Source organism: Pelophylax lessonae (genome assembly GCF_965119305.1).
Source record: "Pelophylax lessonae genome assembly, chromosome: 3".
Taxonomy (NCBI): Eukaryota; Metazoa; Chordata; class Amphibia; order Anura; family Ranidae; genus Pelophylax; species Pelophylax lessonae.
In genome coordinates this window covers 22,327,300-22,351,576 of record NC_138770.1, presented here as the reverse complement: position 1 = coordinate 22,351,576, position 24,277 = coordinate 22,327,300, and the positions used below count along the sequence as shown (strand labels likewise).

At 44.7% G+C, this 24,277-nt stretch overlaps 3 protein-coding genes across 3 annotated transcripts in view; 2 read left to right on the top strand and 1 right to left on the bottom strand.

Annotated features, from left to right (window-relative positions):
- The window catches only part of LOC309550245 (uncharacterized protein), a gene marked incomplete at its 3' end in the record, with an annotated part of 2,091,994 nt that overhangs the window by 319,014 nt on the left and 1,748,703 nt on the right, over window positions 1-24,277 (top strand). Inside the window, 1 exon segment of the mRNA XM_082250656.1 lies at window positions 7,852-8,019. Within this exon segment, the coding sequence (XP_082106782.1) occupies window positions 7,852-8,019 (168 nt within the window).
- Window positions 9,963-10,687, top strand: LOC309548872 (uncharacterized protein; the record flags this gene model as incomplete). Its single annotated transcript, XM_082248803.1, has 2 exons — window positions 9,963-9,985; window positions 10,060-10,687. 2 exons carry the CDS (start codon window positions 9,963-9,965, stop codon window positions 10,685-10,687), a joined length of 651 nt encoding a protein of 216 aa, XP_082104929.1.
- Window positions 19,629-24,277, bottom strand: part of LOC309548867 (uncharacterized protein) — a gene marked incomplete at both ends in the record, with an annotated part of 400,016 nt that continues 395,367 nt past the window's right edge. Inside the window, 2 exon segments of the mRNA XM_082248798.1 lie at window positions 19,629-19,955; window positions 19,957-20,427. Coding sequence (XP_082104924.1) covers window positions 19,629-19,955; window positions 19,957-20,427 — 798 coding nt within the window.

Genomic DNA, 24,277 nt, shown 5'->3' with positions numbered 1-24,277 from the left:
GAGGAATTGCTGGTTTGTCTTTCAGCTTCCTGTACCTGAGTTCCTGTTTCCTGTGTGATCATTTACCTGCTGTGACACAGATTGACCCTGACCTACTCTGCTCTTCTCCTGGACCCGACCTTGGCTTGTTTTACGGACTTTGCTTTTGCTTACCTGTGTTTGACCCTCTGCCTGCGACCCGGATTTACCTTCAGTCTCCTGTGCCTTGACCTTCTGCTTGTGACCTAGTCTCGTCTCCTATCTCCAGTGCCTTGACCCTCAGCCTGTGACCTGGATTGTCTGCTTACCTGTGTTTGACCCTCAGCCTGCTCCGGACTTCTTCTGCTGGATCCTGATCAGTCTCTGCTTCAGTTCTACAGGACCTCCACACAAGCTCTACCTGCCTGCTGGTAGCTTGTGCCTCTTTGTGCCATCCACCCTCTGTATCACCTCCAGAGGGGTGGAGTGCGCTTAGTCGCAACAGCGAACCGCTCTCGGCATCTCGGCCTTGGTGAGTACCTCTATTCTGATAGTACAAACCAGCCATGTCAGAGGCTGACAGAGCGCGTTCTCCTCTTGAGATCCTGTGCCAGCAGGTCACAACCCTCACTGATACAGTCCAGAAACTGCAGGAAGGCTATGCCCAGATTGACGGTCGTCTCCAGCAACTTTCAGGGTCACCTGCATCAACAGCCGCAGCCCCTGCACCCACCAGTGGAGCCTCCTCTTCTCAAGCTGCATCAAGCCCCACCGTGATCATGGCTACCCCTGAGCCCAGGGTTCCCACACCGGAGCGTTTTTCAGGCGATCGCAAAAAGTTCCGGGCCTTCAAAAATGCCTGCTCCTTGTACTTAGCCCTTCAGCCCAGGACTTTTTCGTCCGAAGTAGTTAAGGTGGGATTTGTCATCTCCCTGTTGACCGAAGAGCCGCAGGCCTGGGCCCACAGCCTGATGGAACAGAGGAGCTCTCTTCTGAATTCTTTGGACCTTTTCTTTGAAAGTATGTCTCAACTATATGACTACCCCCAATGCACCGCTACTGCAGAAGCCGTGCTACACTCCCTGTCTCAAGGAAAGAGACCAGTGGAGGACTACACTGCTGAATTTCGAAAATGGTCAGCTGACACAGGGTGGAATGAACCCGCTCTAAAATACCAGTACCGCCAGGGGCTGTCAGAAGCTTTGAAAGATGAGTTGGTCAGGATTGAAACCCCTGCCACTTTGGAGGATTTAATCCAATCCGCTACCAAGCTAGACAGGCGCATGCGCGAGTGGCGCTCTGATCGCTCCCAGGGTCCTTGACCTAGTTGGATGCTCCCTAAACCTTCTCCCGTTCACCCATCCTTTCCAGTGACTCCTGTCACCTCTGCTCCAGAGGCTGAGCCCATGCAGCTTGGATTGGTCCGTGCTCCTCTTGCCCCTGAAGAGAAGCAATGACGGCGACAGGCCAATCTCTGTCTGTGCTGTGGGGGAACTGGACATTTTCTGCGTACCTGCCCCATGAGACCCAGTAAGTCACGCTCGCAGTTTTTCATGAACTTTCAAAACCCTGGTTTATCCCAGACTTATGTCACCCTCTCTGTCTCCTTACAGCTAATGGAAAAGGAAGTTCATCTACCAGCAATTATTGATTCCTAGACACTTCACTGACCCAAAAACTACACATTCCACTGCAAACCAAAGAACAAGGCCTCCAAGTCTACTTGGCTGATGGGTCTCTCCCTCGCTCTGGATTTGTCACACAACAGACAAGGCCCATCCTTGTCACCACGGACTCCGGCCACCAGGAGCTTCTAAGCTTTGACATCATCTTCTCCCCCATGTTCCCCATCATTTTGGTGCTCCCCTGGCTACAGGCACATGAACCTGACATCAATTGGAACAAGAAGAAAGTCTCCTCTCCCTACTGTTCCCAGCATTGCCTTCCTCCAGCTCCACCCGCCTGTTTAACCGTAGCACCTAGACCTGACAATCTCCAGCACGTCCCTCCGGTATATCTTGAATTTAGAGATGTCTTTGATAAACAAAAAGCTGATTGCCTACCACCTCCATCGGTCTTACGACTGCCCCATTGATTTGCTACCTGGTTCCAAAATACCCTTTGGCCACATCTTTCCACTATCAGAGACTGAACTAGCGGCTCTTAAGACGTATATTTATGAGAACTTGGATAAGGGTTTCATTCGTCCATCATCTTCACCGGCCGGAGCCGGCATCTTCTTTGTGGAAAAGAAAGATGGTTCCCTAAGACCATGCATAGACTATAGAGAACTGAACAAAATAATGATAAAAAAAATCGCTATCCTCTTCCACTTATCCCAGAGTTGTTTCAGCGTTTCCGGTCTGCCCGAATATTCTCTAAGTTGGATCTGCGAGGTGCCTATAACCTCATCCGAATCAGGCCTGGAGACGAATGGAAGACTGCCTTCAGGTCCAGGTTTGGACATTATGAATATTTGGTAATGCCCTTTGGGTTGTGTAACGCCCCGGCCACATTTCAGCACCTGGTAAACGACATTTTTCGAGAATATCTGGACAATTTCCTAGTTGTTTACCTGGACGACATTCTTATTTTTTCTGCCACCATTGAGCTACACCAGGTTCATGTAAAGACAGTCCTTGCAATTCTCAGGAGACACAAATTGTACCTTAAAGCAGAGAAATGCGAATTCGAAAAATCTGTTGTGCAATTCCTAGGCTTTATCATTTCTACCAACGGGGTCGCAAGGGATCCAAAGAAGGTCAAGGCAATTCAGGAGTGGCCGGCTCCAGTAGACAAAAAGGGGGTACAGCGGTTTATCAGATTCGCTAATTTTTACCGGAGGTTTATCGTTGGCTTCTCATCCATTGTTGCACCCATCACCCAACTAACCCGCCAACACAGTAGTTTTCAGTGGTCCCAAGAGGCCCAGGAAGCTTTTACCAAGCTCAAAGCTCTGTTCACCTCTGCACCAATCCTACGGCATCCGGATCCAGCCCTGCCATTTGTGTTGGAGGTAGACGCCTCGGAAACTGCCACTGGAGCCATCCTCTCCCAGAGACAGGGCCCCAAGGCTCTCCTCCATCCTGTAGCTTTCGCATCTCGGAAACTAAGTTCCCCGGAAAGGAATTATGATGTGGGAGACCGGGAGCTGTTGGCCATCAAGTTCGCTCTGGAGGAGTGGAGATATCTGTTGGAGGGTGCTTCCCATTCCATCATGATCTTCACCGATCATAAAAACCTAGAATACCTCAGGACAGCCAAACGCTTAAGACCCAGGCAAGCCCGGTGGGCCCTCTTCTTTTCTAGGTTCAACTTTCATATCTCTTATAGACCTGGCCTCAAGAATGGGAAAGCAGACGCACTCTCCCGGATGTTCCCTGAATCTCCCCAGTCAACGGAACCTAGCACCATCTTATCTCCACAAAACTTCCTTCTGCTCACAGACACTGATCTTATGACCACCATCAAGTTGGCATCCAGCCATTGTACTGACCCAGAAATATCCTCCTTGGAGAAACTAGATGACTTGTTCTGGTCCCAAGGAAGAATTTTTGTCCCACCGGAGGCTAGACCCATGACGTTAAAGTTGCTTCATGACCATAAACTGGCTGGCTACTTTGGGACTCAAAAGACTTTAGAATTGGTTGCCTGTTCTTTTTGGTGGCCTGGTTGGAGGCAGGACTGTAAAAAGTATGTTCTCTCTTGTATTTCTTGCCAGCGCAGTAAAGTGGCTAACACCAAATCTTGGGGATTACTTAGGCCTTTACCCATTCCAGAACGCCCATGGGCTGAAGTTTCTATGGACTTCATTGTTGATCTTCCTCCCTCGGAAGGTTTCACCTCCATTCTGGTAGTTGTCGACCGCCTTTCCAAAATGGCACACTTCTTGCCCATAGCTGCTTTGGAGACAGCTAACATTTTTATCAAAGAAATAATAAGGCTACATGGAGTACCCGACAGTGTTGTTTCTGACAGAGGGGTTCAATTCACCTCCAAATTTTGGAAAGAACTTTGTAAAGCACTACAAATAAAGGTCTGTCTCTCCTTTGCGTACCACCCTCAAAGCAATGGCCAGACAGAGAGAACGAACCAAACTGTGGAGCAGTATCTCCGCTGTTTATCTTCTGGCTCCCAGGATGACTGGTCCTCTCTGCTACCCTACGCGGAGTTTGCGTATAATAATTCAGTTCATTCACCCACCAACCAAACGCCCTTCTGGTCTAACTTTGGGTTTCACCCTTCTTTCCTTCCAAACGCTACCCCCGAATTATCTGTTCCTGCTGTCCAAGATCGCATAGCCTCCATCCAACAGAACTTTGAAAGGATTCAGGAAACCATGCAAAAGGCCCAGGATGACTATAAGAAGTACTACAACAGGGGAAGGAAGGAGAACCCGGTTTTCAAGGTCGGTGAGGAAGTTTGGTTATCTTCAGCTAACCTCAGATTACCTTTTCCCTCACGGAAGTTGGGCCCAAAGTTCATAGGGCCGTTCAAAATCAAGAGGATGGTTAACCCTGTGGCCTTTGAATTGGCCTTACCCAGCTCTTACAGGATTCATTCTGTTTTTCATGCATCCTTACTAAAACCAGTGATTCCTAGCCCCTTCCCGGGAGGAGAGGAGCCGCCTCCTCCACCGGTCCAGGTGGATGGAGAAAATGAATTTGAGGTTGAAGCCATACTGAACTGCAGGAACAGGGGTAGACTTCTCCAATACCTAATCAAGTGGTAGGGGTACCCACCTGAAAACAACTCTTGGGAACCCTCAAGAAACATACACGCCCCTCGCTTGATCTGAGCTTTTCATGTGAATCACCCGGAGTTGATGTCCAGTTTGGGCGTCCAGAGGCCGCCCCTCTGGGGGGGGGGGCACTGTCAGAGAAACCTTCAGCTACAGACTGGTCATCACATGACAAGCACCACATGACTTCCACATGACTTCCTGGCTGCCTATAAAAGCTGAGCAAGTGCTCAGAGGAATTGCTGGTTTGTCTTTCAGCTTCCTGTACCTGAGTTCCTGTGTGATCATTTACCTGCTGTGACCCGGATTGACCCTGACCTACTCTGCTCTTCTCCTGGACCCGACCTTGGCTTGTTTTACGGACTTTGCTTTTGCTTGCCTGTGTTTGACCCTCTGCCTGCGACCCGGATTTACCTTTAGTCTCCTGTGCCTTGACCTTCTGCTTGTGACCTAGTCTCGTCTCCTATCTCCAGTGCCTTGACCCTCAGCCTGTGACCTGGATTGTCTGCTTACCTGTGTTTGACCCTCAGCCTGCTCCGGACTTCTTCTGCTGGATCCTGATCAGTCTCTGCTTCAGTTCTACAGGACCTCCACACAAGCTCTACCTGCCTGCTGGTAGCTTGTGCCTCTTTGTGCCATCCACCCTCTGTATCACCTCCAGAGGGGCGGAGTGCGCTTAGTCGCAACAGCGAACCGCTCTCGGCATCTCGGCCTCGGTGAGTACCTCTATTCTGATACCTGTGCTCTGATTCCTCAGAATGTCTACCCAATCACTCACTGGTATTGGGGAAGTGTCTAAAAAGGCAAATAACTCCGGGAGCTGGTCAGGCCATTTCAATATGAATACATTGTTATTTCTCATCACCTTCAGATGGAAGGGATGTCCCCAATAGTACGTAGCTCCCACGCTCTTAATAATCTCCAATAAGGGTTTAATTGATGCCCTCATCCTCAGGGTACTCCGTGACAGGTCTGGTAATAAAGTTATTTTGGCTCCTTCAAAATCAATCGGGCCATTAGACCAGGCAGCTCTGAGTATATCCTCTTTAATTGAATAAAGGTGGATCCTTATCAGGACATCGGGGATTAACTCCTTGTCTATCCGTCACTGTATTTTAACTCTATGTATCCTATCGAACTCAATTTTCTCCATATGAGGTTTTTTCAGTACCATATTTATGCCCGTGACTTTAGTTTTAAGCTCTGGAGCCTGTATTGACATTGGTAGCCCCTGCAGTCTTATATTATTCCTGCGGCTACGATTTTCCATATCGTCCTGCTGCATTTGCAACAGAACGATTTGTTTTTCCAACCATACATGTGATTCTTCCATATACGCCAGTCTGCCATCCATATCACTTTATATTGCTTCCATTCTAGCCACCCTACCCTCAGTCTGGTCTATTTTTTGTTTTATACTATTGATTTCTATATTAATGTCACTTACTATTGCTAATGCCATGTCCTGCATGTCTTGCTTTGTAGGGATCAGTTTTACAAAGTCTCTCCACTCTGTTGCTGAGGGTAGCTATGACTGTTGGATTTGTGGCAGAATTTCCCTTGACTTTTCCCCCGCTTGCTCTTGAATCATATTTCTCTCCACCATGACTTCCGCGGTTTGTTTAATTGTATTACTCTTTGATGCCATTTGCAATGTTTCAAGCGTAGTGACAGTCTGACGCTTCTGGGATGCCTTCAATCCCACTTTACTTCGTGTAACTACTGGGCATCTTAGGAAATATGTAGAGATGTCTGAACTTTTGGCCCCGGCTTGCTTTGTTCCAGAGCTAGGTGAATTAGTCATATATGCGGTATATTCCGGTCTGGTTCACCTACTCACATAATTACTTCGTCCACCTGTTCCTCCGAAGGGGGGATGTGGCTGCTACCTCCACTCTGATCACGGAGCTCCTACTCCTTCACTCTGTAGCCAGCCCCCGTACCCTTCCGGTTTCAGCCTCTTTCATCCGCCCGGTATTACTATATACCTCCGCCTCTACTCACTGCTTGGCCCCCCCACCCCCCGGGCTTTCGTACTCCCGCCGTTTCCGGGTGGTGAATCTCTTCAGAATAGAGCACAGCCTGCTGCTTAGCGTGGGGTATAGGGATGTCTGTCCAGCGTGCGGCTGCTAGCACCACCCGGATCACGGAACTCCAGCTGCGAGCGTCCTTACGTCTCCATTGCTAGAATCCGCCCCTCTAACCTTAGGTCGAGAGCAATTATTCTGGGGCCATTATTCCTGTTTTTCTCAAAAATAATGACCTTTACAGCGTTGTCTTTGCACCATGTTGGGTAGTGAGTTTAGACACACAATTTTAACGGTTGACATAATTGTGTATGTGTGTGTTTGTGGGAGGGAACTTTGTTTTTACAAGTTTAAAATGTAGATTTTATCATGTGTGAAAATTATATTTTGTTTAAAGCCCATCTCTGGGGAAACAAAAAATGACCAAAACCCCAATTGAGCATTTAACCCTCGTATAACAGGGGCAGCCCAACTTCAAGGGTTACATGGTCATTTTGGTGTAGGGAACCAGAAAAAGCTAATTTACTTATCCAATCCTCTGATCCCTCAATACTGGCACTTTCCTCTACTGCCCTACCATCTGGCAGTGGACTGTCTCTCCTCCTGTCCCATCAAGGGCTATGGGCTCTGCATTGGTCTTGATGGTCTCAGAGAACCTGTGACCACTCTTTATAAAAAGATCCTCCTAAGTAACCCAATCTACATGTTCCAATTGCCACTACGGGCAACCCGCCTTTAACCCCTTATATTCCCATCCCAATATTGTCCAACCAATGCAGTCCAGCTAATTCTTCATTATCTGTCTACAGAGAAACCCGTATAGATCACATGACCACACAAATGAGGATGGAGGAGGATCGGAGTCACATGACTGAGAGGTTATTAAGGCTCAGCCTGGAGATCATCTACCTACTGATTGGAGAGGTGAGGAGGATTCTGGGAGGTCACATGACATCCCTCTTATCTCTATTAATAAAACACAGACCTGACCAGAGAGGTGAGGAGGATTCTGGGAGGTCACACAACATCTCACTTGTCTAGTCTGATCAATAGACCATGTTCTTATTGTGACATGTAGATGAAGTCAGATGATTTCTATTTGTTTATCTTTCTCCTGATCTGTAGGATTGTGTTGTAGTGAAGAAGTCTAGTGGAGAACCAATCTCAGGGGGATGGAGCAGGACTCAAATCCCCACCATGGTGCCTTCACCTCGTTCTCCTATACCTGAGAGGAACAAAGAGCAGAAGATCCTGGAACTGACCACCATGATGGTCAATCTGCTGACAGGAGAGGTGAGCGGTGCTGGGAATTCTGGGACATTATCCAGTAACAGACAAGGGATGTGTCTGGATGGTGACTGTATCATTGTGTGTGTCAGGTTCCTATAAGGTGTCAGGATGTCACTGTCTATTTCTCCATGGAGGAGTGGGAGTATTTAGAAGGACACAAGGATCTCTACAAGGACGTCATGATGGAGAACCATCCGCCCCTCACATCACCGGGTAAGAGGAGACTTTATTGTAAAGGAGAGAGCAGTACGGAGGCTCCACCTAGATCCCCCATCATCTGATAAACACATAGAAACAATGTATTCAGTCAGTTTGTGTGTTTCCTACAGATGGATGCAGTAATGGGAACCCACCAGAGAGATTTCCCCGTCCTCTGTATTCCCGGGATTCCACACAGGAAGGTCACACCATCCCTCCCCATCATCAGGTAGATGAGGAACAATCACTGATAGTATCATTAGGATCTGTACATTATCTGCATTGTTACAATTGATGTCATTTTTATTATATATTCAGAGTGGAAACCTGAGAGATTCTAAAGTTGAGGTTAAATCAGAAGAAGAAGAGAGGTATGTGAGGGATGATCAGCAGTCTATGGAGGGGGATGGAATAACGGGGACATTTATAGAGGAGGACACTCCTACAGAGATCAGAACAGGTGGGTCATTAACACCAAATACATGTAATGCACTGGTTACTGAATACCAATATTATGAGTCCTGACCCCTGCACTATATACTTTATGTTGTGCATTACATACTCCTGACCCCTGCTCTGTAAACTCTATATTGCACATTACATGCTCCTGACCCCTGTTCTGTATACTCCATGTTGTACATTACATGCTCCTGACCCCTGCACTATATGCTCTATGTTGTAAATTACATACTCCTTACCCCTGCACGATATACTCCATGTTGTACATTACATAGTCCTGACTTCTGCTCTCTCCCCTCTACCCACTGCTATATACACACATAATATGATGGATTCTCTGTTGTTAAACCCATTTTCTACCAGCTGGACATTTTATATTGGTAGATAGTGACTAGGTGTCTCGCACATCAAGGTGTGGCCTACAGTAGGTCCAGACTGAGACTGCCATTTACTATCATACAGCAGGTCTTGACTTGATGTGTGGCTCCTGGGACACCTAGTCACCCTCTACCATTTACTAGTTACCTTGAGGGGGGAATTGTAAGATCCTCAGAGACAAAGCTGCCTGATGTGGGCGGAGTCCTGGTTTAGGGGAACCAATCTGCTGAGGTCTATTAATAATCTTTGTATTTCTATTTTAGTAGATGGACAGGAGATGAGGAAAACCTCAGAGGATTGTCTCACTTTGTCTCCAGACTGTAAAGTAGAAGATGAGGACATCACACAGTATAGTCCAGGAGAAAACCCGGCTTCCTCAAATGTCCATCCGGCACCACACAGTGTAGATGGACCATCGTATTCCTCTTATCCTGAGGAACCTCAGACTGTGAGGGACAGCGCCGGACCATCGTATTCCTCTTATCCTAAGGAACCTCAGACTGTGAGGGACAGTGCCGAACCATCGTATTCCACTTATCCTGAGGAACCTCAGACTGTGAGGGACAGTGCCGGACCATCGTATTCCTCTTATCCTGAGGAACCTCAGACTGTGAGGGACAGTGCCGGACCATCGTATTCCTCTTATCCTGAGGAACCTCATACGGTGAGGGACAGTGCCGCACCATCGTATTCCTCCTATCCTGAAGAACCTCAGACTGTGAGGGACAGTGCCGCACCATCGTATTCCTCCTATCCTGAAGAACCTCAGACTGTGAGGGACAGTGCCGGACCATCGTATTCCTCTTATCCTGAGGAACCTCAGACTGTGAGGGACGGTGCCGGCTTTCCAACAGATAAGAGGTTTTCCTGTACTGAGTGCGGGAAGTGTTTCCGTAATAAAGCCCGTCTTAATGAGCATAAAAGATCTCACAGGGTAGAGAAGCCATATTCTTGTGCTGAGTGCGGGAAAAGTTTCTGTTCTAAATATGGTCTCAATTTGCATAAAAGATCTCACACAGGTGAGAAACCTTTTCCCTGTCCTGAGTGTGGGAAATCTTTTTCACAGAAGTCTGATCTTTACATACATCAGAGATCTCACACAGGGGAGAAGCCGTTTTCCTGTCCTGAGTGCGGGAAATGTTTTTCACAGAAGTCCAATCTTTACAAACATCAGAGGTCTCACACGGGGGAAAAGCCATTTTCATGCCCTGAGTGTGGGGAATGTTTTTCACGGAAGTCTTATCTTCTCACACATCAGAGATCTCACACGGGGGAGAAGCCATATTCCTGTCCTGAGTGCGGAAAATGTTTTTCACGGCAATCTCTTCTTCACACACATCAGAGATCTCACACGGGGGAAAAGCCATATTCCTGTCCTGAGTGCGGGAAATGTTTTTCAGTAAAGTCTCATCTTAACAGCCATCAGAGATCTCACACGGGGGAGAAGCCGTATTCCTGTCCTAAATGCAGGAAATGTTTTTCAGAGACCTCCCATCTTTACACACATCAGAGATCTCACACTGGGGAGAAGCCGTATTCTTGTCCTGAATGTGGGAAATGTTTTTCAGATAAGTCCTCTCTTTCCAAACATCAGCGATCTCACATGGGAGAGAAGCCGCTTTCCTGTCCTGAGTGAGGGAATTGTTCCTCACTGAAGTCCTGTCTTCCTGTACATCTGGGATCCCACACAACTGTCGAGCTGTATGAGTGCCTTGAGTGTGGGAAATGTCTTCTATATGAATGTTGCTGAACATGTGGGGAAGAAGCACACCCTGATATACACTTCAGATATACTCCATGGCTGATCTTCATCATGTAAGAAACAATTGATAAGGAGATGAGAGATGATCAGAGACATGGATGAAGTGTTGTACCGTGTTGGCTTTTCATTGGCTGAGTAAATTTTGGGGTGTAGAGTGGTAAGTAGAGCAGTGAAATGAAGGAATCGCCTTCCAAATGTCTTGCTTGTCTGTGTGACTGTTACTGATAATGATATAGCGGGTTACAGAGCTAGAAGCTGTGAGATCCCATATATCTTTATCAGTAAACTTTACACAGACAAGACAGAAATTCTGAAGTTGAAGTCCTTCATTTCAAGGCTCTACATACCAGTGGTGACCCCGAAGCGTGTCTCTCTGTCTTCATTCCATCCTTCTCCCATCCCCCAACAGGAGGGAAGGAGAACTCGGAGATAAACTAGGTGAGAACTTCTTTCCTTTGCTCCTGTGTGGGTTTGGGTGGCTTGGCGGAGTGCGGCACGAGAGGTAACACCGCTTGTCTTTATATTTCTACATATCTTGTCTGGGTGGAGGTTATTGGTTGGAAAATATTTATACTGTTTGATTTTCTCTAAATAATTTCTGTTATGTGTGGTTTGATGAAGTGATTGGCTCAATAGTTACCACTTCACTTACATGTTTAGTTTTTATAAAATAGATGACCAAATATGACAAGCATTCATTCATGCATGAAAAATGTTGGTCTTATTTTATTTCATTCAGTGATTTCCTATGATCATTGGGTCCATCTAGTGGCCATAATGCGGTATTGAACTATTTTTCCTGATTGAGGTATTTAGGAACTAATACCTTATTATGGCCACTAGTTGGAGCTGACGATTATAGGAAATCACGGTGTTTATTAGAATATGGGCAGAATTTGTCATGGCTGGACACATGCTTGTCACACTCACCCAATATATTTTTTGCATAGACCCCCCTTAGTTTCCTATGTCGGATGGGGGTCATACAAATCCCTGAGATCACACCCATGTATTTATGAGTACAGTACACATTGAAGAACATAAATACCAGAGCTGTTTTTGCATTATTTTTGCACACATGATAAAATGCAGATTTTGGCCCTGAAGATTAGATAAAACCCCCAAACATAAATTTTCTGAAAGCAGAGGCCCTGGAGAATAAAATGGTGGTAATTGTTAAGGTGTTCCTCGTACACAAATGTCACCTTCATATCCGGGTTTATTTTCTCCTTTCCCCCATTTTCTATGGTGTGATCTTTTCTACAATGCTTTGTTGTATAACTAATAAGAGAGATGTATCTACAAAAGTAATTAAAAAGTATATAATTTTATTATATCACATAGAATGAGAAAAAATACAAAAACAAATACAAGGACATTACTGTTACAAGATAACATGAAACATCATCATAGTAACAACAGAATTAATAAAATATCGTCAGAGATAATTTCCTTGAGATTGTGGATAGGACTAGTCAGAGGTCACAGTCAGTCTGGAGGTGCCAGAACTGGTGTGTGTCCCTCTAGTCGGTCCAATTACCACTACCCGACATGTTTCGCGGTAATACCGCTTCTTCAGGGGTACAAGGGATGTAACTTGATAAAAAAGCCACTAAAGAATGACAAAAATAGATACATGATTATCATACATATATAAGAGCGTGTATACATATACATATTCGTTTTGCTGTTTCGAATATCGGTGTGTGTCAAGTATGGAGCAGTTGGCGATAAGCCCCTCCTACTTCTGACACTGGTACGTCATTTATTCGATCACATGGTAGACATTTTACTTACATGAGTATACAAGAAGAATGATCTACACTGGCATGTAGGCCAAGGCATATATGTGATACTTCCAGTGGTGGAACTGATGGTTAATGGCAAACGGAGCATAGGCGTCGGTCACCAAAAATTGTCCCCCAGGCGGGCAAGGATGACCAAATGGCAAAAAAGCCTAGACAGTGGAAGATATAGAGAATGCTGGTATATAGAGTATTGTATTCATTCAAAGGCTGCAGAAATATATACTGCAGATTATATTGGTCACATTGTTCAGATCATTGAATATAAATAGAAATTGGTGTTTGAAAAATTTAGAGATATAAATTGAAGCACCTCCAATCTTTATAGACAGGAGGGGGAGGGGGAAATGCTCATCAAAAATGACATCAATAGAGTATATGAAAACCTACCAAACTCTATGCCAGGGCTTGTGTGATGGTCAGACGATGGAGAAAGGGTGGAAAGAATATGCGATCAGAGAGGCACAGAAATAATATCGCAAATCAAGCGAGACATCACATTTCAGTCTACAAATCCGCCGGTACCGCTCTGTAATGTGTTCAAAAAAGAAAGTAGCAAATAAGCAAAAGGGGGCTTGGATAAGCTAGTTCTAGACATGCTGTCCATACATGGTCACAGAATGCTAAGTAAGTGCAGCTTAATGCCCATACCTAAACTCCAAGGGGGAGGGTACGTGGCTGTATTCAGAATGTGCAAGGTAAAAAAGATAGTAGATGATAAAGAGGCTGAAGCGTTATTACCGTTTAGTGATCCATATATCGGAGCTCCATCGTCTGCACACTAGCTGGCTACCATACCTGTCTTAAATAGATCATCAACTCCGCCGTCACACACAGGCGACGTGCGCCTCGGTGACGTCACGGAGTCAGATGTACAACAGCGCACGCGCGTCAGTGGACGCGGCGCACAGCTGTCAAAACACAAAGGGCCGTCCCTCCGTAGGTTGCCACGCAACCTGGGACGCCAAGGAGCAACACTGAACGGGTGCAGATGGAATGGCGTAAGGAAGCGGATTACTCCGTGTAGACAAAGGGACTGTGTGTTATCAATGCACATCAAGAACCTCTGTACATCTCCTGCCCGCCCGTGGGACATCACAGATAACCGAAATAGCCCGCGCCGAACTGTCCACGCCACCAATGGGAGATCAGATGCCTAAATTGGAATGCATACCAATGTGTACATGGTTACATATATATATATACAAAGTTATTTGCGCATATCAATACAAGAATGTTAATTTTCCATTTATTAACACATTGTGTAGCCACCCACAACGTAATAGCAAAAACACCTATATTAATTGAAAACTGCCATTAGCCGCCTGTCTATGGAAATACCTCTCAACAGAAAAAAAACGACTATGGCCGACAAAATAAGTACCCTGAGGGGTTGGTGTATGAGAAAAAGCCATAAAGGGAAGAAGAAAAGATGGGGAAAGGGGGAGGGGGAGGGGAAGGGGGAGGGAAGAGAAAGGGGAAAAAACACAAAAGAGGAGCAAGAATCTAATGGAGTCAAAAGACAATAATATGGATCCAACGAGAAAAGGGGGGGAGGGGGGGCATCAAATAGGTTCTATATAATATAATCCACAAACTTCTCGCACTAAAGCACAAAAGCGCACACGCCATGGTGGTGGGCACTCTTCGGGTGAATCCAATGATAAAAAACGCACGCAAACGGCACGAACAGGTTTGACCCCAAATATAAGTGATTTGACACCAGCACTACAACAGATCCTTACACAAAAAACACAAGCTTCATCTAATGATGACGGTTTTTTACACTTACCGACCACACCAACAACCAAACAGAAAAAACAAACAAGCCTGAATGGCTTTGTGACACAAACACCCCAAAACTAAACACACACGACACCAATATTAACACGTTTAATATTATTAATCTCACGCCTACTATACTAGATGATGATCAAATTGCAGTGTTACAGCTTGGTTTGGGTTTCTGTCCCACACAACACATTAACATTTATCAGGCTATTAAAGACATTTACTTATTTGCCCGTAATCTTACATTCAAATTTATGTTCGACAACGATCGAAAACAAAAGCAATTGGAAATAGACTTGACTGAACAAATCAAAGATTATACAATGAATGAGTTCAGGGCACTACGTGACCTGATGCTCCTTTACGAAGAAAGTAACCCCACAAATGACCCCACTAGTATGTCTCAGGAAAGGGAAGTAATTCCAAATACTGAGACCAACAAGATATTTAAACCAAATTCCAAAAAATTCCCAGATATCATGACATGCCCAAATGTTTGGGCGTTTGTCAACCAGATGATTAGAGAACTGAAACAGACACACTGGTCTCCAACGCATCAAAACCTTACTGATAGACAACGTCGAGCATTACAGGATCTACAAAACAACCCTCAGCTAGTTATCAAACCCTCAGATAAAGGAGGGAACATCGTGATTCTATCTCATTCCCAATACCAGAATATGTGTTTTGAAATTCTAAATAACAAGCCTTGTTATAAACGAATTGATTCTACACACATCGATACCTATGTTCGTGAATATAGGGATCTCTGTCTACAGGCGTTTATATCTGGTATCATTGATAAAGATATATACGAGTATTTGCAAAACAAACACCCCAGAACCCCTACATTTTATACCCTCCCTAAGATCCACAAACATCCTACACACCCCCCTGGTCGTCCGATTGTATCGGGGATAGGGTCCCTGACGGAGCAAGCTAGCAGATATGTTGACTCAATCTTAACTCCACACGTACGTTCCCTACCGTCATTTATCTTAGATACATCTGATTTACTGAAACATATAGATGACATGGAAGTACCACCAGAGGCCCTTTTGGTCTCTGTGGATATAGAAGCACTCTATTCCAGTATTCCTCATGAACAAGGAATAGCATCCACTGCACTATTTCTGAAAGAACTTGACCATTCATTATGGCCCCGTAATGATTTTGTCCTAGCTTTGCTAAGATTTATTCTCACAAGAAATTTTTTTACTTTCATGGAGGATACATTTTTACAGCTACAAGGTGTAGCTATGGGCACATGCTGTGCCCCCTCCTATGCAAATCTTTATTTAGGTCATTGGGAACGATGGATCTTCTCCAGCGACGCATATGCTGAATATTTTTCACATGTGTCGTGCTGGTTCAGATACATCGACGATCTATTCCTAATATGGACTGGCCCGCAAACATTGCTTAAAACAATGTTAGAAGAATTTAACAACAATCACTTTAATTTGAAATTCACATATAATTTCAGTCCAGTGATGATTCCATTTCTAGACATTGAAATCCGGCTATCCGATTCGGGTAGAATAACTACCAGTCTATATAGAAAACCAAATGCAGGCAATACCCTGTTACATGCCACAAGCGCGCATCCGAGTACATTTATAAGAAGTATCCCTTATGCACAGTACCTGCGAGTACGCAGGAACTGCACTGAAGATTTAGACTTCGAAATTGAAGCAGATAAATTGCAGAAACGCTTACTAATACGTGGATACTCAAAAACCACACTAAGAAAAGCATATAACAGGGTAAAAAGCCAATCGAGAACTGACCTATTATATAAACATAAAACGAAAAAAGAAGCGTCCACGGTGAGATTAATCACCACATTTTCTGATAACTCCATACAATTCAGAACTATTGTCAATAAACACTGGCATCTACTAACAGATCACCCCATATTATCAAAATATGTTAAAGATCGACCGGAACTAATATATAGACGGGCAACCTCAATAAGAGATCGTCTAACTTCTAGCCACTATAGGGAGATCAAACAAACAACTACATTCGGCCCTAAAGGCACATACAGATGTGGGAGTTGTGCTCGATGCCCTTGGGTTCAGGAGGGTCCCATAACCCTTCTCCCCAATGGAGATAGACACAGATTACGGACATATACTGACTGCACTACGCAAGGCGTCATTTACTTAATGACATGCAAATGCAAAGCCTTTTACGTAGGCAAAACCATCCGTGAATTTGGTCTCCGGATACGGGATCATATCTACTGTTCAGGTAATGGTAAAATTTTAACACCAGTGACCAGACATATAGGCCTGCACCATAAATTCAATAATACTGTGGTATCATTTCAAGTCCTTGAAGTCATACACCCCGACCCAAGAGGGGGTGATTGGGACAAACGGATCTTACAGGCGGAGACTCTCTGGATCGAGAGACTCAATGCTCTCGACCCCCCGGGTCTCAACGAAACGCATACTTTCAAAGCCTTTTTATAAATTTTATTACATAGAACCTACTTCATGCCCCCCCCTCCCCCCCTTTTTTGTTGGATCCAAACTACTGTTTTTCTACTTTGGTAGATTTCTGCTCTTCTATTGTGTTTTTCCCTTCTCTCTTCCCCCCCCCCCCTTTTTTCTTCCCTTTATGGCTTTTTCCTATACACCAACCCCTCAGGGTACTTACTCTGTCGGCCATAACCGTTTTTTCTGTTTAAGAGTTATTTCTATAGACAGGCGGCTAGTGGCAGTCTATAATTAATATAGGTGTTTCTGCTATTACATTGTGGGTGGCTACACAGTGTTTTAACAAACGGAAAATTAACATTCTTGCATTGATATTTGTAAACAACCTTGTATATATATATATTTAATAATGTACACATTGGTATGCATCCCAATTTAGGCATCTGATCTCCCATTGGTGGTGTGGACCGATCGGCGCTGGTGATATCGGTTATCTGTGATGTTCCACGGGCGGGCAAGAGATGTACAGAGGTTCTTGGTGTGTATAGTTAGCACATAGTCCCTTTGTCTACACGGAGGAATCCGCTTCCTATACGCCATTCCATCTGCACCCCTTAGTGTTGCTTCTTGGCGTCCCAGGTTGCGTGGCAACCAATGGAGGGGCGGCCCTGTGTGTCTTTGACAGCTGCGCGCCGCGTCTACCGACGCGCGTGCGCAGTTGTACATCTGACTCCGTGACGTCACCGAGACGCGCGTCGCCTGCGTGTGACGGCGGAGTTGATGATCCATATAAGACAGGTACGGTAGCCAGCTAGTGTGCAGACGATGGAGCTCCGACACATGGATCACTAAACGGTAATAACGCTTCAGCCTTTTTATCATCTACTATTCTCTTACCCTGCACATTTTGAACATAGCCACGTACCCTCCCTCTGGGAGACTATGTATGGGCAGTAAGCTGTACCTACATAGCATTTTGTGACTATGTATGGATTCAGAGCATGTTTAGAAATAGCCTACCCAAGCCCCCTTTTGTTTATTTGTTATTTTTTTGAACATATTACAGAGCGGTACGAGTCGATCTGGAGACTGAAATTTGATGTCTCGCTTGATGTGCGATATCATTTCTGTGCTCCTCTGATCGTATGTTGTTTCCACCCTTTCTCCATCGTCTGACCATCACACAAGCCCTGGCATAGAGTTCGGTAGGTTATTATTTCCATATACTTCTATTGATGTCATTCTTGGTGAGCATTTCCCGTCCTCCCCTCCTTCTCTTAAAGATTGGAGGCGCTCCAACATATATCTGTAGATTTTTCAATACCAATCCCTACTTATATTCAATGATTTGAATAATGTGACCAATATAGTCTGCAGTATATATTTCTGCAGCCTTTGAACGAATACAATATTCTATATCACTTGAAGCAAAAAGAAAATGACCGCACTCCGATGTAAATCAAAAATTGGAGTAAAATTTATTCCACATCAAAACAAATGGGCAAACTGGAACAACACACTGTGGATGCAGGACACAAAGGCCTTTGTGTCCTGCATCCACAGTGTGTTGTTCCAGTTTGCCCATTTGTTTTGATGTGGAATAAATTTTACTCCAATTTTTGATTTACATCGGAGTGCGGTCATTTTCTTTTTGCTTCAAGTGATTCTGGATTAACGGATCCGACCAGCACCTGACACCTAGCTCACCTGAGCGGTCTTTTTCTCCCTTGGATTTCAACAATATTCTATATACCAGCTTTCTCTATATCTTCCACTGTCTAGGCTTTTTTGCCATTTGGTCATCCTTGCCCGCCCGGGGGACAATTTTTGATGACCGACACCTATGCTCCGTTTGCCATGAACCATCAGTTCCACCACTGGAAGTATCATATATATGCCTTGGCCTACATGCCAGTGTAGATCATTCTTCTTGTATACTCATGTAAGTAAAATGTCTACCATGTGATCGAATAAATGACGTACCAGTGTCAGAAGTAGGAGGGGCCTATCGCCAATTGCTCCATACTTGACACACACTGATATTCGAAACAGCAAAACGAACATGTATATGTATATACGCTCATATATGTATGATAATCATGTATCTATTTTTGTTATAGTTTAGTGGCTTTTTATCAAGTTACATCCCTTGTACCCCTGAAGAAGCGGTATCACCGCGAAACATGTCGGGTAGTGGTAATCGGAATGACTAGAGGGACACACACCAGTCCTGGCACCTCCAGACTGAATGTGACCTCTGACTAGTCCTGTCCACAATTTCAAGGACATTATCTCTGACAATATTTTATCAATTATGTTGTTACCATGATGATGTTTCATGTTATCTTGTAACAGTAATGTCTTTGTATTTGTATCTGTATTTTTTTCACTCTATGTGATTAATAAAATTATATACTTTTTAGACATTTTTGTAGATACATTTCTCTTATTAGTTATAAAACGGTACCCTTAAAATCCCAACCCTGGCCCTACATCTTGCTACCTTTCCGAATTCGACTAGGGATGAGGTACCTCAATACCTAATACTAAATCTAATGGGCTAATTTCTGCCAAAAATAATTGTTAGATTAGTCGACTAATCGCAAAAATAATCGATAGATTAGTCGACAGACAAATTAATCGTTAGTTGCAGCCCTACCACCAACATTCATATAGAAGACGTTTCCCGCACTCAGTGCACTGATACACCTCGAGGGTTGTGTGGTACCCCTGATGTACAGGAAGACAGGGCTTCAGTGAGGAACATTTCCCTCACTCAGGACAGGAAAGTGGCTTCTCCCTCGTGTGAGATCTCTGATGTGTGTAAAGATTGGACTTATCTGAAAAACATTTCCCGCACTCAGGACAGGAATACAGCTTCTCCCCCGTGTGCAATCTCTGATGTGTGGAAAGAGTGGACTTATTTAAAAAACATTTCCCGCACTCAGGACAGGAATACGGCTTCTCACTAGTGTGAAATCCCTGATGCGTAGAAAGATGGGACTTCTGTGAAAAACATTTCCCGCACTCAGGACAGGAATACGGCTTCTCACCAGTGTGAGATCTCTGATGTGTGGAAAGAGTGGACTTATTTAAAAAAACATTTCCCGCACTCAGGACAGGAATATAGATTCTCACCAGTGTGCAATCTCTGATGCTTGGAAAGAGTGGCCTTCTCTGAAAAGCATTTCCCGCACTCAGGACAGGAATATGGCTTCTCACCAGTGTGCGATCTCTGATGTGTGGAAAGATATGACTTGCGTGAAAAACATTTCCTACACTCAGGACAGGAATACGGCTTAACACCAGTGTGCAATCTCTGATGCTTGGAAAGATTGGACTTCTCTGAAAAACATTTCTCGCACTCAGGACAGGAATACAGATTCTCACCAGTGTGCAATCTCTGATGCGTGGAAAGAGTGGACTTCTCTAAAAAACATTTCCCGCACTCAGGACAGGAATACGGCTTCTCCCCCGTGTGCAATCTCTGATGTGTGTTAAGATGCGACTTCAATGAAAAACATTTCCCACACTCAGGACAGGAATACGGCTTCTCCCCCATGTGCAATCTCTGATGTGTGTTAAGATGCGACTTCAATGAAAAACATTTCCCGCACTCAAGACAGGAATACGGCTTCTCACTGGCGTGAGATCTTTTATGCATATTAAGCTGGGATTTAAAATTGAAACACTTCCCGCACTCAGTACAGGAGAACCTCTTATCTGTTGGAAGGACAGCACCGTCCCTCACAGTCTGAGGTTTCTCAGAATAAGAGGAATACGGTGGTCCGGCACCGTCCCTCACAGTCTGAGGTTCCTCAGGAAAAGAGGAATACGATGGTCCGGCACTGTACCTCACAGTCTGAGATTCCTCAGGAGAAGAGGAATACGATGGTCCGGCACCGTCCCTCACAGTCTGAGGTTCCTCAGGGTAAGAGGAATACAATGGTCCGGCACCATCCCTCACAGTCTGAGGTTCCTCAGGATAAGAGGAATACGATGGTCCATCTACACTGTGTGGTGCCGGATGGACATTTGAGGTAGCCGGGTTTTCACCTGGACTGTACTGTGTGATATCCTCATCTTCCACTTTACAGTCTGGAGACAAAGTGAGACAATCCTCTGAGGTTTTCCTCATCTCCCGTCCATCTACTAAAATAAAAATAAAAAGATTATTTCTAGACATCAGCAGATTGGTTCCCCTAAACCAGTACTCCGCCCACATCAGGCAGCTTTGTCTCTGAGGATCTTACAATTCCCCCCTCAAGGTAACTAGTAAATGGGTCCTCTGATCTCCTACCAGCTCATTTCTTTATTCATGGACCTTAGTCAGAGAGTGAGGAAACAATGAGAACTGTCTTTTATAGGAGTGACAGTGATGAGGGGATTATAGGACGAGTGTCCCCTCCCTCTCTATCACTCATTGCCATCTTCCCAACACAAGAAGTCCCGCACTTCCTTATTTAGTCCATGATTTAGTCATGAATAACAGCGGGGCTGAGCCCCACCAAAGGTCAGAGAGTGAGGATGGGGGGAGAACAACCAAGATGAAGATTGGACTGATCCTGAAGACCACCATCATTGGGTTACTGACTCCTCCCTCATTATCACTTTCTGTTTAAGGTTCCAAAGTTGGAGGATGTTATCACATTATTATCACCATGTAAAAGTCTGTCCTCCAATCAAATCATCAGATATAAAATGTGATATTAAAACAAATAATAAATTGGTACAATCATGTAGTGTAAAGAATGGTGTATAAATATTCACAGAAACATTCACCCAATGGCAGCTTACATTCAGAAAGTTTATTTCACGAAACACAAAAACAAATAAAAAATCAAATAAAATGCAGCCCCAAAAAAAATCAAAAGTAAATTGCTTCACCCAAATCTGTAGCCAATAAGTGGCAAATAATTTCCCTCCTCTCCTCCTTCCTCTTCCTCCACGGCATATATATATGGGGGGGATAGAAGATATGGGCGGAACCTGCGCAGGGACGTCCCATCTCGGCCATCCCAGGGAAGGGGTATCTGAGTGAAGGATCACATTGTGAAGCTTGTTTAGTCCGCACTGCTCAAGTGCCAGCTTTGTAAAATTCTGTCGGACCTCGTCACTTCCGGTTAGACCGCGTCAGGAAACAGCTGATGTGAGTCACCAGTGCACATGCACACAAGACATTTTCGAGGTCGGGAAAAATTACAAGACATAGCGAACAGCTGACTGAGAGGAGGCGGGGCTGAGGCGGGAGGGAGTTGCCTCCGCGTCATCGAGTCCTTCCAAGGGACGGAGCGGGGAGTATTGGGAGAGATGAGAGGAGGCGGAACGGAGGCACATGCAGAGCTGACTGAGGAGGCGGGAGGGAGGTGTGGCCGTGTAATGAATGCAGGGCTTCTAGCTTCTGTTCTAAGTACACTTAATAATAAAAAATAAAAAGAAATACTAAATATAATTAAATACAAAGATAAATATGAAAAACCACATATGAAATATTAGGATTACAATATATACATATATATATATATATATATATATATATATATATATATATAAATATATATACACATACAGTATGTCACAAAAGTAAGTACACCCCTCACATTTTTGTAAATATTTTATTCTATCTTTTTATGTGACAACACTGAAGAAATTACACTTTGCTACAATGTAAAGTAGTGAGTGTACAGCTTGTATAACAGTGTAAATTTGCTGTCCCTTCAGAATAACTCAACACATTAAGCCATTAACAACACTCAGCCATTAATGTCTAAACCGCTGGCAACAAAAGTGAGTACTCCCCTAAGTGACAATGTCCAGATTGGGCCCAAAGTGTCAATATTTTGTGCGGCCACCATTATTTTCCAGCACTGCCTTACCTTAACCCTCTTGGGCATGGAGTTCACCAGAGCTTCACAGGTTGCCACTGGAGTACTCTTCCACTCCTCCATGACAACATCACGGAGCTGGTGGATGTTAGAGACCTTGCTCTCCTCCACCTTCCGTTGGAGGATGCCCCACAGATGCTCAATAGGGTTTAGGTCTGGAGACATGCTTGGCCAGTCCATCACCATTACCCTCAGCTTCTCTAGCAAGGCAGTTGCTGTCTTGGAGTTGTGTTTGGGGCTGTTATAATGCTGGAATACTGCCCAGCGGCCCAGTCTCCGAAGGGAAGGGGATCATGCTCTGCTTCAGTATGTCACAGTACATGTTGGCATTCATGGTTCCCTCAATGAACTGTAGCTCCCCAGTGCTGGCAGCACTCATGCAGCCCCAGACCATGACACTCCCACCGCCATGCTTGACTGTAGGCAAGACACACTTGTCTTTGTACTCCTCACCTAGTTGCCGCCACACATGCTTGACACCATCTGAACCAAATAAGATTATCTTGGTCTCATGAGACCACAGGACATGGTTCCAGTAATCTATGTCTTTAGTCCACTTGTCTTCAGCAAACTGTTTGCGGGCTTTCTTGTGCATCATCTTTAGAAGAGGCTTCCTTCTGGGGTGACAGCCATGCAGACCAATTTGATGCAGTGTGCGGCGTATGGTCTGAGCACTGACAGGCTGACGCCCCCCACCCCTTCAACCTCTGCAGCAATGCTGGCAGCACTCATACGTCTATTTTCCAAAGACAACCTCTGAATATGACACTGAGCACATGCACTCAACTTCTTTGTTTGATCATGGCGAGGCCTGTTCTGAGGGGAACCTGTCCTGTTAAACCGCTGTGTGGTCTTGGCCACCATGCTGCAGCTCAGTTTCAGGGTCTTGGCAATCTTCTTATAGCCTAGGCCAACTTTATGTAGCGCAACAATTCTTTTTTTTCAGATCCTCAGAGAGTTCTTTGCCATGAGGTGCCATGTTGAACTTCCAGTGACCAGTATGAGAGAATGAGAGCGATAACACCAAATTAAACACACCTGCTCCCCATTCACACCTGAGACCTTGTAACACTAACAAGTCACATGACACCGGGGAGGAAAAATGGCTAATTGGGTCCAATTTGGACATTGTCACTTAGGGGTGTACTCACTTTTGTTGCCAGCAGTTTAGACATTAATGGCTGTGTGGAGTTATTTTGAGGGGACAGCAAATTTACACTGTTATACAAGCTGTACACTCACTACTTTACATTGTAGCAAAGTGTCATTTCCTCAGTGTTGTCACATGAAAAGATAGAATAAAATATTTACAAAAATGTGAGGGGTGTACTTAATTTTGTAAGATACTGTATAGTTTATCTTGTACCTAGGATCATCAGGACAGATACCTATATATACACAACACATTTTTTCTGATTCCAACCCCCCCCCCCGTGTCCGCCCCAGGTTGGGTTAATTTGTTGGAGTTTCGAAGGAAGGCCGCGTGCTAGTAAGCCATGTTTGTATTTATTATGATGTACAGGTACTATGGTCCCA